The sequence below is a fragment of the Electrona antarctica genome, assembly GCF_951216825.1.
Source record: "Electrona antarctica genome assembly, chromosome: 14".
Lineage (NCBI taxonomy): Eukaryota > Metazoa > Chordata > Actinopteri > Myctophiformes > Myctophidae > Electrona > Electrona antarctica.
The window spans coordinates 47223315-47241881 of NC_136795.1; the positions used below are offsets into that span (position 1 = coordinate 47223315).

Sequence of the window (18567 nt, forward strand, 5' to 3'; positions counted from 1 at the left end):
GAAATCACATCCGGGTGTGATTTCATTACGTCAGATCAGAGCTGATCAGGCTATATAATACCTTACCTTATATAATACCTCACATCGGACCAAGGTAGAGCCTAGTTCCGTGTTCCGGAGGCCACGAGGGCTTGCTCCGCTGTAGCGCCCCCTTGTGCTGTGGTCAGACATTACGTCAGACCACAGCTGATCATGCTATATAAAACCTTACACCACTCAGTTCACACGGGTGTGATTTTTTTTTTGGTACGGACAGACACGTAAACTAAACGGACAGACACGTAAACGGACAGACACGTAAACTAACAAAGGACAGACACGTAAACGGACAGACACGTAAACTAACAAAGCCAGTTGTAGGAGTGGTTTACACCACTCAAAAATGGGGGGTGGGGGGGTTATTTGGGGACCCCCCAAAATAATTTGGCGACCCCCCGAGGGGCCGCGACCCACGGGTTGAGAACCCCTGATCTAGAAGACGGTACACATGTGCTGCCATGTGATTCCTAGATGGCTGTGAAGTTGGGAAGACACATCGGGAACGTGGAAATCCTTCTTTTGTCATATTGTTTATTATGAGACCCCCCCCGGGGGCAGACCAAGGCGCAGTTGGAGGAAACACAATCGACTAACGGCCAAGCTACACCAGGCTTTTCTCGCGCGTTTACCCTAAACGCGCGTCTCGCGCGTGCGTTTTTTAAAATAGGACTGGACCTAAAAAAAAAAGAAAACGCGCGAGAAACGCCCGAGAAAAGCCTGGTGTAGCTTGGCCGTCACTGGCCTTGGAACGTCTCGGGGTTCAACCCCGGGAGGAAGTCACTATTAATGTTGCTCTGGAGAGGGAAGTCTGGAACAACTCTGGTGGAGCTGTTGCCCCCGCGACCCGACTACGGATAAGCGGTTGAAGATGGATGGATGGCTGGATGGATGGATGTCAAAGCCAGGTCTAAAAATATAGGTCAAATAATACAAATGTTGGTGATGTATGAAACCCATTTAGGCCTGACGTCGAAATTTAAAAAAAAAAAATCTTCTAAATCCTGACAGTTTTCTGAAATACCTTTGTTTCTACTAGTGGTGCTCAATATTTCATGTCAAGGACCCCAACAATTATATATAATTGGCCACCGACCCCCATCTGAAAATATGTTATTCCAGGTACCCCTCAGAAGCAAGAATTTGAGTTTAAAACGTTCGCTCTGAAATAATATATATTCAAAGATTTGCGCAACATTTTTACGATTTAAAAAATAAATAGCAGATCTACAAGCTCGTAACGCGGCACCAAGTGCCGCGCTACGAGCTTGTAGATCTGCTATTTTTCAATAGCTTATAAAACACCAAGAATGGGTTAAATCAATCAATCAATCAATCAATCAGTCAATCAATGGAGCGGACCTATACCTGCTCAATGCGAGACACTACTCCGATGCTGGGCGGCACCGTCTTGAGCGTCTGGGCGAGGGCGATGAGGGCGGGCGTGCTGAGGTTGGTGACGTCCTGGCCCTCGATGTCCACCACCTGGTCTCCGGGCTGCAGGCCCGCCAGGTAGGCACTGCTGCCCTCCACCACCGTCAGGATGTAGCTGGGCCCCGCGCCGCCCAGCCGGAAACCAAACTCCTCCGGCCAGTTCTGGTTGGTGGCGGGCAGGCCCAGGTCTGAAAGGAGGGAGGGAGAGAGACAGTGAGAGAGAGAGAGAGAGAGAGAGAGAGTCAGAGAGAGAGAGAGATATGTTGAAATATCCTCCTGAGAACCCGATATGGAACTCTTCGGGCTCCATTTTTGTCACCGCTAAACCCCTTATCCCTAATCTTCTTTGCCTTTTTTTTGAGTGGTGCAACCACTCCAAGGAACAGCAATGTCCGTGTTAACCTATGTTTGTGTGTGACTATGTTTGTGTGTGACTCATGTGTGACTCATGAGTACCAGTAGGGGCGCTGTTGTGCCAGAAACAGAGAGATAGTGCTGCACTGTTGCCTGCTAATGAGAGAGAGAGAGAGAGAGAGAGAGAGAGAGAGAGAGGGGGGGGAGGGGGGGTGGCAGGGGAGTTGCACCACTCAGATCTTTTTTACTATTTTGCAAAACATTTTTGAATAGTTAAAATGGCCAGTCTACAAGCTCACAATGTGTCGATGTAGACTGGCTAGTTGAACTATTCAAAAATGGTTTTCAAAATAGTGAAAATAAGGCAAATAAGTTTAGGGATAAGGGGTTTAGCGGTGACGAAAATGGAGCCCTTTGTCCTCTGCAGAGGACTTTTAGTTTATATTCTCATGGACATCCAGGGATTTCATTGATAACCTCGCAGACGCAAATCTGCCAGTGCAAACAAAAAATAAATGTTTTGCCCTCGGTGGATTATGCAGTGTGATATTAGTATATTGGCCAATTAAGCTAGGCTATACTCCATTGATACCACATGTGTGGAGCCATGATGACAACATCCAGGCTCTTCTCAAAACCTTTTTTATTTGATGTAACCTTTAATTAACCAGTAAAAACACATTGCGTCATGATACACCTCAAAGTACCTATGAAATAAATACAACAATTCACCACAGTGCTGATCTTTTAGTAGCAGGGCAAAAATACAAAATGTACAAAATATAAACGGAAATAATAAATATATATATAGGCATGAACATAGAGCGAGTACATATCCAAACATGTGCAGGTGTTGGACTGTACATCTAAGATGATGCTTTTGAAACTTCTCAAGGGAACTTTCAAAGCCAATGTTAGTCTGGACTGTAGGTCGTTCCACGACCAAGGGCCAAAGAAGATTTTTTTTTTTACCCCCCTCGGATTTGAATGCTGGTACTATACACACCGTAGCCAAGCATTTGACCTGAGGTTGAGACCGTTTTGGACCAAGTCGAATTTGGAGGGAATGTAAGAAGGCGGATCACCAAGAATGGCTTTATAAATGAAAATATACCAATGTTTAATTGCAGCCTGCGAGATGTCAATGAGAACCAGCCGACTGCAGCATACAACGTGCAACGAGGACGTCAGTATATTTTCATTACAGAACTGAACAATAATAATACTAATAATAATAATTGTCTTTATTGTGCCCTTCAGGGATATTCATCTTCACAGTCTGTTCCAACAGAGAAAAACAACCATATACAGGCGTTGACTCTAAGGGATGCCCATCTGTAACCTGACTCCGCCAGATGGGGCAGCAGAGAGTACACTGGGTTCCCCCCTCCTGACCCAGTGTACTCTCTGCTGCCCCATCTGGCGGAGTCAGGTTAGCCCATCTGACCCTGGCAGGTAAATAAAGCAGGTGGAGTTTGCTTTCGGGTTGCCCGACTGCATGGTCAACTGCTCGTTTGAGAGTAGACACAATAACCGTCTATACCCAACACGAGATATCTGTCTAAACACCTTTACCTATAATGTGCTGTTTTCAGTGCGCTGCTACACTTGAAAATATAAAACAACAAGTGTGAAACCATAGTAATTTTCATAGCTATGTAGGCATTTGGCAGACATTCTTTTATCGCACTGCAGCCCCAGAAAGTACAAAAAGAAGTATTACATTGAACGGTAATTAAAATCTTACCCATTATTTTATAATGGACAATTTACTTTTCGGGCAAGTGGGCAGGACCTGTGGGCAAGTAGATCATGAATTGCCCGATGAGCAAGTGCATCTGAGACCTTGTGTCAACCCCTGATATATCACAGAACATCTCACACAACAACACAACACCAAGACAACACATCATTAGTTTAATGCCACAATGGCTGGAGGCAAATGTAAGGGCATATTTGCCTTCTTATCAAGATTTGACAGCACAACACCACAAACATTGAACTAAAATTAATTAAAATATTAAAATACACCAGTAAAGACGCCTGAGATCGCATGCACTCAGTGGTGTGCACAGATAGACACTAGGGGGTGCTAGAGCACCCCCTGCCCCTTTCCCTCTGGACAAATGTGCCCTTTTGAAAAAAAAAATATAATAATCTTTTATTTTTTTTATTTTTTTGTACAGTGTACACTGTACCAAACTGTACACAGTGTACAGTCACTGTGTACAGTATGTGGACCATGGTGACATTGATCAATTATTGATAAAAAAAAGCTTCTAATATATTATTTAGGCCCCAAATCTATAAATCTCACACTATTAAGGCAACCGGCCGGTTCCACGCGCTGCACAAGGTGCCCTTTTTTCACTTGAGCACCTTCCCCTCTAAATGTCTGTGCACGCCACTGCATGCACTGGCCATATATGGAGCGTATCTTGAGTGTACAGGGTGTGATGAGGTCAGCTCCATATATGGAGATCTAAGGGTGGGAGGTGCTGACAGAAAGGAGGATATACAAATACTTTAAACGTTGGTCGTCTTAAAATAAAGTGTTTGCGACTACGAGTTGTGCGACCTCTCCTCCTTTTCTGTTCTTATATTGTATATGACGTAAATGTAGGGTGCTATTAAGTATCAATGTGATTCAGGGTTGCCATAGATACAAAAAATGTTATTTACAAGGGTGACCTGAGACAAGAACCTTTGACAACCAGTCATATGGGTAACTTCACGTTTTTTTTTAAACAACTTATTTGGGAGGTTTAGAGTCTGTTCCTTAAGCCATTTAGGCCTGACGTCGAAATAAAATAAAAAAGTATTCTGAAAGAATATATATTCAAAGATTTGTACCGCATTTTCACGATTTTTCAAAAATAGCAGACCTACAAGCTCGGTGGCGCGCTATGAGCTTGTAGATCTGCTATTTTTCAATAGCTAAAGTATTACATAATGCTTAGTTAAAACACCAAAAGGGGTTCCCGCCCAGAATGGGTAGGACAACTTAGCTATTTTTTGCAGGGGGGCGGGGGCATTCGAACATGGGGCTAAATATGTATTTTTTCTTTGCACAATTTTATAGCGATTTATTTTTTTATTATTTACTATAGTCCTATACTAGACCCCAGGAAATTACATCTGGCCACAAAAGATCACAGGAATGTGAAGGGGGTGACAAATTGACATGTTGAGCCTATACAACACAGTATGGGTTCCCCCCAGTAGGCCTCCTTCACATAATCAGTGGATCCTGCATGTGATGTTTTGTGGCCAGATGTAATTTCCTGGGGTCTAGTAGGACTATAGTAAGAGTACAAAATAGTAAAAAAGGAGTATAGTAAAATAAATCACATAAAAAGAAATCACACCCGTGTGAACTGAGTGGTGTAAGGTCTTATATAGACTGATCAGCTGTGGTCTGGCGTAATGTCTGATGTAATGAAATCACACCCGTGTGAACTGGGTGACCATAGCAACCATGCTCATTTTTTGGTACGAACAGACAGACAGACACGTAAACTAACAAAGCCAGTCGTAGGAGTGGTTTACACCACTCAAAAATACATATTTAGCCCCATGTTCGAATGATGTCAAAAATATCTAAAATCACTAAAACGAAAGAAAGCAGCAAATGAAAAAATAATAAACCTCATCGTTTACTTTTTATAATAACGACCTAAAACATTCATCCTTGGTTGAAAAAAACTAAAGTTGTCCTTTAAGACTGATGTGTTTTGCACAGCATTAGAGTGAAGTGTCCCTATACTAATCCTATACAGTACCTAATAATACTGAGTGACAGATGAAGTACAAAATAAGCACATCTTGTACTCGAAAATACTCCAATTTAGGACTTTAACAGGACATTTATTTCTTGGTGGATTGTTCGTAAGCTGCCAGATTTTGCGAGAGAAGCAAGCAACCTGACCTAGACCAAGAGCACTTTAAACCTAATATAGCCTATCGATCGGTTATTTTCAATAAATAGCAATTTCAAAACAATCTTGAAAAATAATGTGGAATTATTTTTGAAACATTTTAAAACACACACATCTATGGGTGTCCTGGGGGCACGAAATACTTCCAGATGGTGTTCAGCGAACAATTACATGTTATTAATTTGGGGGTCCTTGACATGAAAACGGTTCAAACAACATTCAGGACGCAAAAGCCCAAATGAGCAACTACATTTTAAAAACAAGACCAACAACCGAAAAAACAATAACCACAAATATGTTACAAGCGAAAAACAAGAAAACAGAAAAACAAGACCAAAGTCGCTTTTAATAAGCAGACATGGCAACAATGTGTGTACAGGTTGAAGAGTGCAGTAGAAAGACCCGCATCTTCAAACATGAATGTTCAGTGACAGGTCCTGTCCACTGGGGGGAGACATTGTCAAACATTACCATCAGCAGGCCTTCATGTGTGTGTAAGTAAGTTCTATATTTCAACCATTGCTACTGTAGAGGGTTTTTGTGCCCACCCTTTAATAAACAGTACACTTCTTTTCAGGTCGGGATACCGGTTTTATCCAATTACTATTTTTCTTTTTTTAGTCGTCATGCCAATTATAGTCAGGGGTCATCGCCATGTTGGATTGTAGTGGACATTTTTGTAAAAAAAAAGAATTACCAGAAACACATAGCCCTGAATGACTATAACAGGCCTGTAACTCTGAGAGTGTACAAATGGAACCAAATGGACCCGTGGGGTCCGTCCTTGCAAATAAAATGTTTGATAACCACTAGTAGGGTTAAGGTGTCATAGTAAATCATTTATCGGTGTACACAGACATATTAATGACCCCTGCAATGAATTCCTCCCCAAACACACATATCTGTGTTGTATCCAACTGTACTAGTCTCGCGTTGCCAGACTGTTTGCCTCTCGCAATTTCCAAATGCTTCAGTCTGGAGCAACGGAAAAGCTGTCACGAGTAAAATATAAAGCGGAAGTGGAGCCTCCTCCCCACTTCCGTTTTGTCTTTGGCTTGTTGCTTTAAAAAAATAAAATATAAAGTTATTTTAAAATATATTTCTGTGAACGGAAATGGCAGCTTCCTTACTCGGATTTCGGGAGCTGTAGTTCCAGACTCTATGTAGCATTCTGAGATTGTGGAATAGTTGTCTGGCTACGCGAGACTACAAACTGTACTGACTCACCTGCCAGTGAGGAGCCCCCACCGGGAGGATGCAGAGCAGTGTTATTCAACTGTACTGACTCACCTGCCAGTGAGGAGCCCCCACCGGGAGGATGCAGAGCAGTGTCAGCCAACTGTACCGACTCACCTGCCAGTGAGGAGCCCCCACCGGGAGGATGCAGAGCAGTGCCATCTAACTGTACTGACTCACCTGCCAGTGAGGAGCCCCCACCGGGAGGATGCAGAGCAGTGCCATCTAACTGTACTGACTCACCTGTCAGTGAGGAGCCCCCACCAGGAGGCAGTGTCATCTAACTGTACTGACTCACCTGCCAGTGAGGAGCCCCCACCGGGAGGACGCAGAGCAGTGTTATTCTCACCTGCCAGTGAGGAGCCCCCACCGGGAGGATGTAGAGCAGTGTTATTCTCACCTGCCAGTGGGGAGCCCCCACCGGGAGGACGCAGAGCAGTGTTATTCTCACCTGCCAGTGAGGAGCCCCCACAGGGAGGATGTAGAGCAGTGTTATTCAACGGGCGGCCCACGGGCCAAATCCGGCTCCAGCTGAGCTTTCTTGTGGCCCCTGGAACATATTCCATGTTCCAACGTAAACAGGTTGTACAGGATGACCAGTTTGTTTACTAATAACTGTTAACTGAAGCTCGTTAATGGTTAATCGACCATAATTAATATGGGTCGTCCCGATCCGATCACGTGATCGGAAGTCGGGAACCGCGATCACGTCATTTTCAAATGATCGGGAATCGGATCGGGAGCAAAAAAATCTTGATTGGGGCATCCCTAGTATCAATACGCCTTAAAGGCAAGAAGCGACCGCAGAAACTAAAGCGTGAAAACGTACAAGCAAAGGCTCTTCAAAGCACACGCGAGGAGGAAAAAAGCAGAGATCTGTACAGGTGTAGTTACATAAAGCTGTCTGTCGGAGGTGTAAAAGAGCAAGTTTGCCATGCATTACACTGATTACAGGCAAGAGTAACAGGCAAGCATTACAGGCAAGAGAGTAACAAGGACTGTCTAAAGAGGACGAGACGCGAAGATCGTACGGGCGACGCCATGTTGCTTCATGGTGCTCCATGGAAGGAAAGAAACATGCGCAGTTGAGACCAGGAAGTTGTACATGCCCACATTTGTGCATGTCCAACTTCCTGGTTTCTTTCCTTCCATGGAGCACCATGGAGCACCATGGAGCAACATGGCGTCGCCCGTACGGTCTTCACGTCTCGTCCTCTTTAGACAGTCCTTGGAGAGTAACAGGAAGTGTTAACAGGAAAGCGTGACTGCTTCCTGCTCACAGGAGGAAGTGAGTGACTGCTTCCTGCAAGTTTTCATAGTAACTGCGACTGCGGTCGCAATTATATCCATATCATGATATTAGACTGGATATCATCTGTGATTCGGGATATTGTACTATTGTGATATGGCATAATTGTTCTATAAAAATATACAAATGATCAGAATTGGATCGGGAGCAAAAAAACGTGATCGGGGACTATTTAGAATGGAGGAATGTTAATGACTCACTCAGGGTCCCTACAAGCTCGTAGAGCTTGTAGATCTGCTATTTTTCAATAGCTAAAGTATAACATAATGCTTAGTTAAAACACCAAAAGGGGTTCCCGTCCAGAATGGGTTAACACCTATACAGTAATGCTATAGAGTGTCGCAGTCCCGCCCTCTACCATGGACCAGGAAATGATTCTCCGTTCATTTTCCTCATAGACATTTCAGAAAGTATTTATTTAAAGACGTTTACGCGGCGGACAAAGCCAACTCGAGTCGTGACAAATCATGACAACAAACACAATTTTTGGGGCCGAAAAAATAATTAGAAAGAAGAAGCAAACGGCAGGTTACAACACTTTTTTTGTTGTTTTTCTTCTTTGTAATTATTTGTTTGGTCCAAAATATTGTTTGTGTTGTCATGAGTTGTCACGACTCGAGTTGGCTTTGTCCGCGGCGTAACCGTCTTTAAATAAATACTTTCTGAAATGTCTATGGGAAAAATGCATTGGGATTCATTTCCTGGTCCATGGTAGGGGGCGGGACTGCGACGCTCTATTGCAGTCAAGACACTGCTACAAGAATCCAAGCGGGTAAATGTAATCATTGTAAAAGTATCACCAACAGTAAAAGTATAAAGACTCCATGGGGTTAACACTAACGGTTGACCGACTGCCCGCGTGGCAAGGAAATAAAACGTTGGGGCAAGTGGAGTTTGCTAGTTTCCAGGTTGACCGACGGTCAAAGTGCATTCCACCTTCATTCAATATTATTGTATTGGCTATTCATAAAGAAAATAATAATGCTACTTTTTTTTTTACAACTAGCAGTTTCACTCATCCTGTATATTAGTGACTGTCTGTCGCCACACGGCAGTTATCGATTCGATTTAACATGAATTTGTTCTACACGCTTTAACCTATCATTTACAGAATGGACGATTTATTTTTCGGGGCAAGTGGGCATGACCTTTTGGGCAAATGGAACACGACAAGTACTTGCCAGACAGGAAAAGTGTCTCTGAGACATTAGTGTTAACCCCCTGGAAGACAAACGTTCATAGTATAAGAAAATAAAACAGTCAGTAATGTTGTCTACTTTGCTGTTGAAAACATCTCTACTCCTGTTTTGAGTGCAGTTCATCCATCACAAACTATTTGTAACTATTTCTGTTTTGGGGTTTTTTTGTCTTTTTGAGTGGACCCATCATCCAATCCAATCCAATCCAATTTATTTCTATAGCACATTTCAAAACTCAGGGTTTACAAAGTGCTGTACAGAAAGTTAAAAACTAAATACACTGTGAAGCTAAAACATAGAAAAAAACAGCAAAAATCACACAAAAGAACACATAACAAAGCCAAACAAAAAACACAGAAACTCTCAAACGGAATTAAAAGCCAAGAGGCGAGATGTAATAGTCTCAATGGTGGGGGCCATAGTTTGACATGGGAGGGGAGGTCATTCCACAATTTGGGGGGCTATACGACAGCAAAAGCTCGGTACCACCTCTGGTCTTTAGACGTGCCTTTTTAGTGACATTAAAGATGGAGTGCCACGATTTTTTTCCACCCTAAAACATGATCATCAGGTATTATTTTAATATAAGGAGGAAGACATTTTTCCAAAAAGTGTACAGTATTTGTTAAAATCATGCTTTTATGTGGGCACCTCCACCAGTTCATTAAGTATGCCTGGTTTGCCTGGTGGGTGGTGATAGGTGGTGATCCACCTGAACTGAAGCCGCACCCACAGCTGTAGTTCTATGATAAAGGGGGAGGGTTTAGGGGAGGGGCTGATAGTGTGGTGTCACTATATTAGGCTACTCTTTAGTTTATTGGCCCGTTTGACTGTCAAGGGTTCAGCCTCCAGGAAGAAACCTTAAATACACCATTGCACATAAAAACGACTCCAGGGTGTCTTAATGAAGTACTGTCACCTCATAGACACATGAAAAACTGGAAAAATTGTGGCACTCCATCTTTAAGATTCGACTGGCCTGCAGACCCGCAATGACCGTGAGGCCGGGTATAAACCTCTACAAGATCACAGAGATACTGCGGTGATGCCAGCCCATAGTGATTTCAAGACAAACAATACAATCTTAAAATCTACTCTAAAACGAACGGGGAGCCAGTGAAGAGAGGCCAGGACAGGAGTTATATATGCCTGCGAGGTTCCAGTTAGGAGACGTGCATCATGCGACAGAATTTTGGACCAGCTGTAGACGTCAGTGTTGTTTTTGGCAGCAATTTATAGTCTTTGGACTGAAACTTCATTTCGTTTTTATCATATTTTAGTCACCTGGAATGTCTTAGTGTTAGTCTAGTTTTAGTCGACTAAATGTAATAAGATTTTAGTCGACTAAATCTACAGTTGATTTAGTCGACTAAAATGTATTTTGGTCGGGCCTTGATGCCATCGTAATGAGTGTTTTTACACTTGCTGAAAATAGCCAATCTACAAGCTCACAGCGCGTCGCGAGATCGGCTATTTTCAGCATGCAACCAAGTTGTTGCGAAGGCTTTCACTTAGAGTTCCATATATGGGATGAAATGAAATGAAATGAAATGAAATGAAATCTATATTTACCCAGGGTATCTGGGCTAAGCTCAAGAACTTGTTTCCAGCCAGGCCCTGCTCATAGAACACATTTCATCGTAGTGGTTGATGCCTTGTTCAAGGGCATTTCAGCGGTGGTAATTTTAACGTGTCGGACGGCTGGTTCGAACTGGGAACCTTCCGGTATCTAGACCGCGCCGCTATCCGCTCGGCCACCGCTGCCACAATGGATATGGATAACCCATAGTCCCATATATGGAGACAACAGCGATATCCAGCGCTGACATCAGATTAATGTAGAAACTCCAAAAATGGATACACTGTGGTGACATCATCGTAACACTAGACTTGCAAAGCATAAAAGGCGGCTCCCATGGCTTCTAAACCTGATTCCAGGCAACGCACGAGGTATCTCCAACAGGTCAACATATACGAATCAAGGTATCTGGCTTTACAACCCATATACCTTGAATGGCTTGTATTACCTTGGGTACGAGAGTCTTCTAGATGAGACAGAATAACTGGCTAATGGCTAAGCAACTCGTAGAACATTGAAGTAGAGGTTTCCACATCCCGGTTAAGTTCGTATCGAACACCACTGTAGCGGGTCCTAACGAAATAATCAGCACTGGTTCGAGCTATTTTACACAAGTGTAAAAGGACTTATACTGGATCTCTTGTCCAATATAGTCCCTTCCTAACATTTTAGTCTAGTTTTTATTTGTCAACGAAATTGTCAGTATATTTAGTCTTAGTCATCGTAGCTTAGTTTTCATTTAGTTTCCATTCGTTTTTGTCAGTGAAAAAAGGTGGTCGACGAGCATTTTTCGTCTTTGTTTTAGTCGACAAAAACAACACTGGTAGACATGCCATGGAGGCCTGGTTTAAGCCGACATACACAGTGCGTTGCAGTATAGTCCAAACGAGTGGAGATAAAAAGCATGAATGACACGTTCAAAACCGTTAAAAGAAAGCACAGACTTTTGGCAAGCAGCCTCAGGTGATTATAAAACTGGATCTGACCACAGGCGTTTAGCTAGTTTGTCCAGTTTGAGTGCACTGTCAAACTTGACGCCAAGGTTGGAGACAATGGGCAGTATTATGCGTGTCTTCTTAAGTACCAGGTCTTATGACTTAACTTAAGACCTGGAGGCGTGATCAATGCCATTTGGCTATTCTGAGTGGCCAAACAGCATTGACCACGTGGTCAATGCTGTTTGGCCACTCAGAATAGCCATACTGCCCAATGGGTTTAAAAATGAGAAAAAGGCTGCACACTCGTAGCCACGATGCTGTATATTTATTTACAAGAATCCAACGTTTCGACCTGGGAGGTCTTCTTCAGGGAATGACGGAGACAACGGGTTTGGCATAATGGCTGCAGGGGACCAAGGTTGGTTGGTAATAAGGGCCGATTCATACTCCTATTTTATTTTTTGTGTATTTTGTGTGTGTGTAACTGTGAATGTTACACCAGGGCCACTATAAAGGCCCAAACACCATATGACTTCCGTTTTGCTTTCATTCACACTAAGGAAGTTAAGAGCATGGCTGAGGGAAGTAGGGGTGCTGGGGGGGCTGTAGCACCCCCTCCCCCCAGGCACAGCCCCCCCTCGAACAGGAGGGGAAGAAGAAAAAAAAGAATAAAATATGCTGTATCACAGTATTGGCACCTTATCCTGGTTAATTGCCTGTGTCAGTTCGTTCATATAACTTGCGTGTGGAGAGGGAAAGTAAAGGCCACGTTTGCGCGTGAAAATGCGCGAAAATGCGCGTGCATGATGCGCGTGCACGCGCATTTTTGCGGCGCGCGCTATGCGCGCGCACCCCCTACTAGACGCTCAGCCCCTGCGAGTGTAAAGTACTTCCCACGGGCCTGGTTAAGAGCCATCCAGGCCTTAAAGGGATAGTTCAGATTTGTTTTAACTTAACCCATTTTAGACTGAGGTCGATAAAAAAAGGCTTCTAAATCAAAACATTTTTCTGAAAAACCTGTTTCTATGTCAGTGGTGCTCAACCTTTTTCATGTCAAGGACCCCCAGAATTATTTCTATTGGGCCACGGACCCCCATCTCAAAATATGTAGTTCCAGGGACACCCCAGAAGCATAGCAGACCTACAAGCTCGTAGCTCGCCACTTGGTGGCACGCTATGAGCTTGTAGATCTGCTATTTTTCAATAGCTAAATAATAACATAATGTTTAAAACACCAAAAGGGGTTCCCGCCCAAAATGGGTTAAGCTGTATGAAATACTTGCCATCGTTCAACTTTGCTCTATCACATGGAACTATTTTTTGGGGCGTAGTCATATGGACACAAAAAACATAGTTCTGTGTGATAGAGGAGTCAAAAATTAACGAAAGTTGCACTGATATTTTAGAAATAGGTCAACAATACAAATTACGTTAGTTTTGTGGATTCATTTACTTTTACTGCGTGGCCCCAGTGCCCCCCACAAAATGACCGGAACTAATTAATATTTCACCAAAACAATGGTTTTCAATTAATTAATACAGTTGCAACCACTATATTAATGTCAAGTATTTCATACAGCTTAAGTTAAAAAAATCTGAACTATCCCTTTAATGTCGTTAAGACAATTAAGAAGAGGTGTCAGGGAACTGTTGCTTTCCTTTTTTTAGGGGCATATACATTTGGGAAATGAATGGAAGCTTTGAAATAGGTCTGTACAGTTAGCTAGGACAGACAGAGGTATCAAGATTGTGGTGCAAACGACTCCCTTACGGACTTAGGCCTCACTCAGACCTTTACAGCGTTGTGAGTGTCATGGCCGCCCCAATGCATTTCCAATGGAGGTCACATGGTCTGTTGTATGGCTTTCAGCTGTGTTTCGACTGCCCCCTCCCCCTCACACAACACAAATGTTGTGTCAAACCATGTGACCTCCATTGGAAATGCATTGGGGCGGCCATGACACTACACAACATTCATCCAACAAGCATACAGCAATGCAGTAAAGGTCTGAGTGAGGCCTTATGTGGGTGGGTAGCTGGCCGGCTGGCTGGGTATGTATGAGCACGAAAACAGCATGGTTGTTTAACTCAGTCATTTCTCAACCGTTTCGGACGCGGGGCAGCTCGCCGGAACCGACCCGGCCCCCCTGGGCGCATTCCTGGGGGTCTGGAGCTCCCCCCCGGGAACCCCCCCACGGAGTTGCACCACTCACTTCACACGGGTGTGATTTTTTTTTAATGAGTAGTGTCACAACTGCTGTTTTAAAATATGGTGGTACAACACCTGAGGCAAGACTGCTATTTATGATGGTATGGATGGACTCTAGACCCAGACCTCCTTAACCCATTTAGGCCTGACGTCGACATTTAAAAAAATGTCTTCTAAATCCTGACGGTTTTCTGAAATACCCGTTTCTGTATCAGCGGTGCTCAATATTTCATGTCAAGAACCCCAAAAAATATATGTATGTGGCCGCCGACCCCCATCTGAAAATATGTTGTTCCAGGGACCCACCCAGAAAGATTCGAGTTAAAAACGTTCGCTCTGAAAGAATATATATTCAAAGATTTGCGCCACATTTTCACAATTCTTCAAAAAATAGCAGACCTACAAGCTCGTAGCGCGGCACTTGTTGCCGCGCTACGAGCTTGTAGATCTGCTATTTTTCAATAGCTAAAGTATAAAATAATGCTTGAAACACCAAAAGGGGTTCGTGGGGATCATGTTGTTTATCCCAACTACCAAACTACATAAATTATACTGTAGTCTCATTATGCGTCCATTAGCTTTGTATGTGTTCGTTTTGTCCAGCTTCCATCTTTTCCGTCATCATCATCCACTTCAAACACATCATACTGTAAAAAGTGCTCAAATCATAAGCGCAATTATGCAAAAGCCTTTCATTCATACAAACATGTAAAACACTTTACCTTGCCAGACTGCCTCCAACAGTATAGTGGAAAAAGTACTCCATTGTTTTACTTAAGTAAAAATACCAATACTGCAATTTAGAACTACTTCGTTACAAGTAAAAGTATACGGAATTGAAAATGTACTCGAGTGAAAGTACAAAAGTATCGGCATCAAAATGTACTTAAAGTACTAAAAGTAAAAGTATTCATATTGCAGAATTCGCCATTTCCAAATGTTCAAAATGTGTACAAAATCTATTGAAAATAGCAGATCTGCTATTTTCAAATGGCCGAAATGTATAGTGTTGAAGTGGTTAATGTATGTTTTCTAATCAAAATCGCCCAAGGTAACTAGTAACTAAAGTTTGCAAATCATTGTAGTGAAGTAAAAGTACAAATTTTGGCTCTGAGATGTATATATAGTGGAGTAGAAGTAAAAGCACTGGAAATTGGAAATACTCAAGTAAAGTACAAATACCTCAAAATTGTACTTAAGTACAGTATTTAAGTAAAAGTACTTAGTTACTTTCCACCACTGGCCTCCAATGCACTAAGTTCTCAATGAGATGCTACAATGTGCCATGCAGAGACTTGCTGCATAGAACACACTGAAATATCAACTTCCTCTTTTCCTCAAAATCTAAGCCTATACAAGACTAGCTAAGGCCTCACTCAGACCTTTAATGCATTGCTGCATGCTTGCTGTATGAATGCTGTGAGTGTCATGGCCGCCCCAATGCATTTCCAATGGAAGTCACATGGTTTGAGGACTACATTTTGGACTACAAGCTGTTGTATGGCTTTCGGCTGTGTTTCGACTGCGCCCCTCCCCCGCATACAACACAAATGTTGTGTCAAACCATGTGACTCCCATTGGAAATGCATTGGGGCGGCCATGACACTACATAACATTCATCCAACAAGCATACAGCAATGCAGTAAAGGTCTGAGTGAGGCCTGTGGTTGTACTGATGGTCAGCTCCCAGGTTTGAATGTGTGTGTCTGTCTGTGTGTTTCTATATGTGCAGGGCGTTGCTGAAAATGAGCACTTGTGCACTAACCATACGCATCACACTATATGAGTATATATACTGATAAGCAACCGTGTGTCTTCATTTGCCTGTATGTGTCACCTTTAGCTAAATGTACGAGCTTCAAAATGGAGGCCAAGCCGTCTAAGTAGGACGGCGGGGAGGGAGATGGGACAAGCTGTCAGGCCATGGCGAAGGCAGCATAAATCAAAACCAAGTCACAGACAGACCTCACAGACCAGAGACGGTACTGTATTAACGCTGGCAGCACTGCGTGGTGTGTGTGTGTGTGTGTGTGTGTGTGTGCGTGTGTGTGTGTGTGTGTGTGTGTGTGTGTGTGTGTGTGTGTGTGTGTGTGTGTGTGTGTGTGTGTGTGTGTGTGTGTGTGTGTGTGTGTGTGCACACACATTAACAAACCTCCTTAACCACATTTCAACCTGTTTCTGGGCATTGTCATTCATTATGGTCACACATCATCATGATGATGATGATGATGTGATACGTGAGCTTGTAGATCTGCTCTTGTCATCGTGTCTGCGCCGACACCGTCGTATGACAAAGTATAAAATGAGTCTAGGCCTGAGGACGATTCTACAAATGCCTTCTAAATCTAAATAGACAGTTTTCTGAGAAACCCTATGTTTCCATGTCGGTCGTTCTCAAACATATTCACGTCAAGGACCCCCAAAAATATGTGGCCAGGGGGTCCCCAGCTAAAAGTGTTAATACATTTTAACCACTTTATCCAATTTATTTTACGTTGGCTATTCAAAAGTAGCAGATATACAAGCTCGCAGCAAGCGTGTATTATATATCTGCTATTTTAAAAACTTGAATATATATATTTTTAACACAAAACACTTCTCTTCTTGGGGTCCCTGGCCTAACACATTTCCAGGGGGGGGGGGGGGGCAAAAAAGGCCAAAAAAGAAAAGACGAACATTCTCTTACATAAGAGCAACGCGGACGGCAACAAGAGAGAGAGGAGGTTATTTCAGAATGCTTGGCAGCCTGGGCACCTGGTCGGTCCACTAGCTGGATGTCCCCTGGTCACTGTCCCCATTCTCCTACTGCGGAACTAACTATACCGTATACCACTGCTGCACTGCATGGCTGCGCTGCCATGTCCCTGAAGACTGACACCATTTTATATCATCTACGGATCTATACCGCCATAAACCACTCCCGACAGTGGCGTGCACAGATAGACACTAGGGGGTGCTAGAGCACCCCCTGCCCTTTTGGCAATGTGCCCTTTTGAAAAAAAAGAAAAAAAAAACATTTTTTTTTCTTTTTCTTTTAAAAAAATAGCAGACCTACAAGCTCGTAGCGCGCCACTCGGTGGCGCGCTATGAGCTTGTAGATCTGCTATTTTTAAATAGCTAAAGCATAACATAATGCTAACACCAAAAGGGGTTCCCGCCCAAAATGGATTAAGGCAACCGGCCGGTTCCACGCGCTGCACAAGGTGCCCTTTTTTAACTTGAGCACCTGCCCCTCTAAATGTCTGTGCACGCCACTGACTCCCGAAGACTGCACACACATCTACCGATCTACTGACTTTAGGTATAAAAAAAAATATCAATAATGCAATGTAGAGCTGTTATTAACCCATTTAGGCCCGACGTCGAAATAAAAAAAATGTTTGCTCTGAAAGAATATATATTCAAAGATGTGTGCCGCATTTTTACGATTTTTCCAAAAATAGCAGACCTACAAGCTGAGCTTGTAGATCTGCTATTTTTCAATAGCTAAAGTATAACATAATGCTTAGTTAAAACACCAAAAGGGGTTCCCGTACAGAATGGATTAAGTATATTAAGTCCGGAATTCACCATTTACTTTGAGTATAAAAGTACAAAAGTATTGAATTAATTCAAAATGTAACCCATTTAGACCCGAGCTCGATTCTACAAAATGCTCTTCTAAATCATGACAGTTTTCTGAAATATACTTCTATAGGCCTATCAGTAGTTTTCAAACTATTTCATGTCAATACAAGGACCCCCAAAAATATATGTAATTGGCCGCCGACCCTAGCCTGGCTAATAAGCCAGACCGAATCAGCCGTTGGCAAAAAAAATTGCCTGCCGGCAGTGTGATTTGAGTCTGGCTTATTAGCCAGGCTACACCGACCCCCCATCTGAAAATATGTTGTTGTTCCAGGGACCTCTTAGAAGCAAAGATTTGAGTTAAAGATTTGCACCACATTTTCACAATTTTTCAAAAATAGCAGATCTACAAGCTCATAGCACGGCACCAAGTGCCACGCTACGAGCTTGTAGATCTGCTATTTTTCAATAGCTAAAGTATAACATAATCAATGCTTAAAACACCAAAAGGGTTCCCGCCCAAAATGGGTTTAAAGTACCACAATTCGAAGTAATCAATGTGCCAGAATACCCTCATTTAAAGTTTTCAAATGTATAATAATCTTTTGAAAATAGCAAATCTACAAACAGCGCTATATTTAAAAAAAAGAACTCCCTTCCTAAAACCCGGCCACTTCCGTTTGCTAAACCTCTACCTCTGCTGAAAAATACAATTACTCTCATGCATAATTTCTCCGAGCGCCCCCTGGCCCGCTTGCACGCTAATAG

General features: G+C 42.9%; 1 protein-coding gene across 1 annotated transcript in view; it reads right to left on the reverse strand.

Moving 5' to 3' along the window:
- Nucleotides 1-18567, reverse strand: part of grid2ipa (glutamate receptor, ionotropic, delta 2 (Grid2) interacting protein, a) — a gene marked incomplete at both ends in the record, with an annotated part of 153290 nt that overhangs the window by 122997 nt on the left and 11726 nt on the right. The window contains one exon of the mRNA XM_079520927.1: nucleotides 1405-1658. Within this exon, the coding sequence (XP_079377053.1) occupies nucleotides 1405-1658 (254 nt within the window). The remainder of the gene's footprint in view (nucleotides 1-1404; nucleotides 1659-18567) is intronic.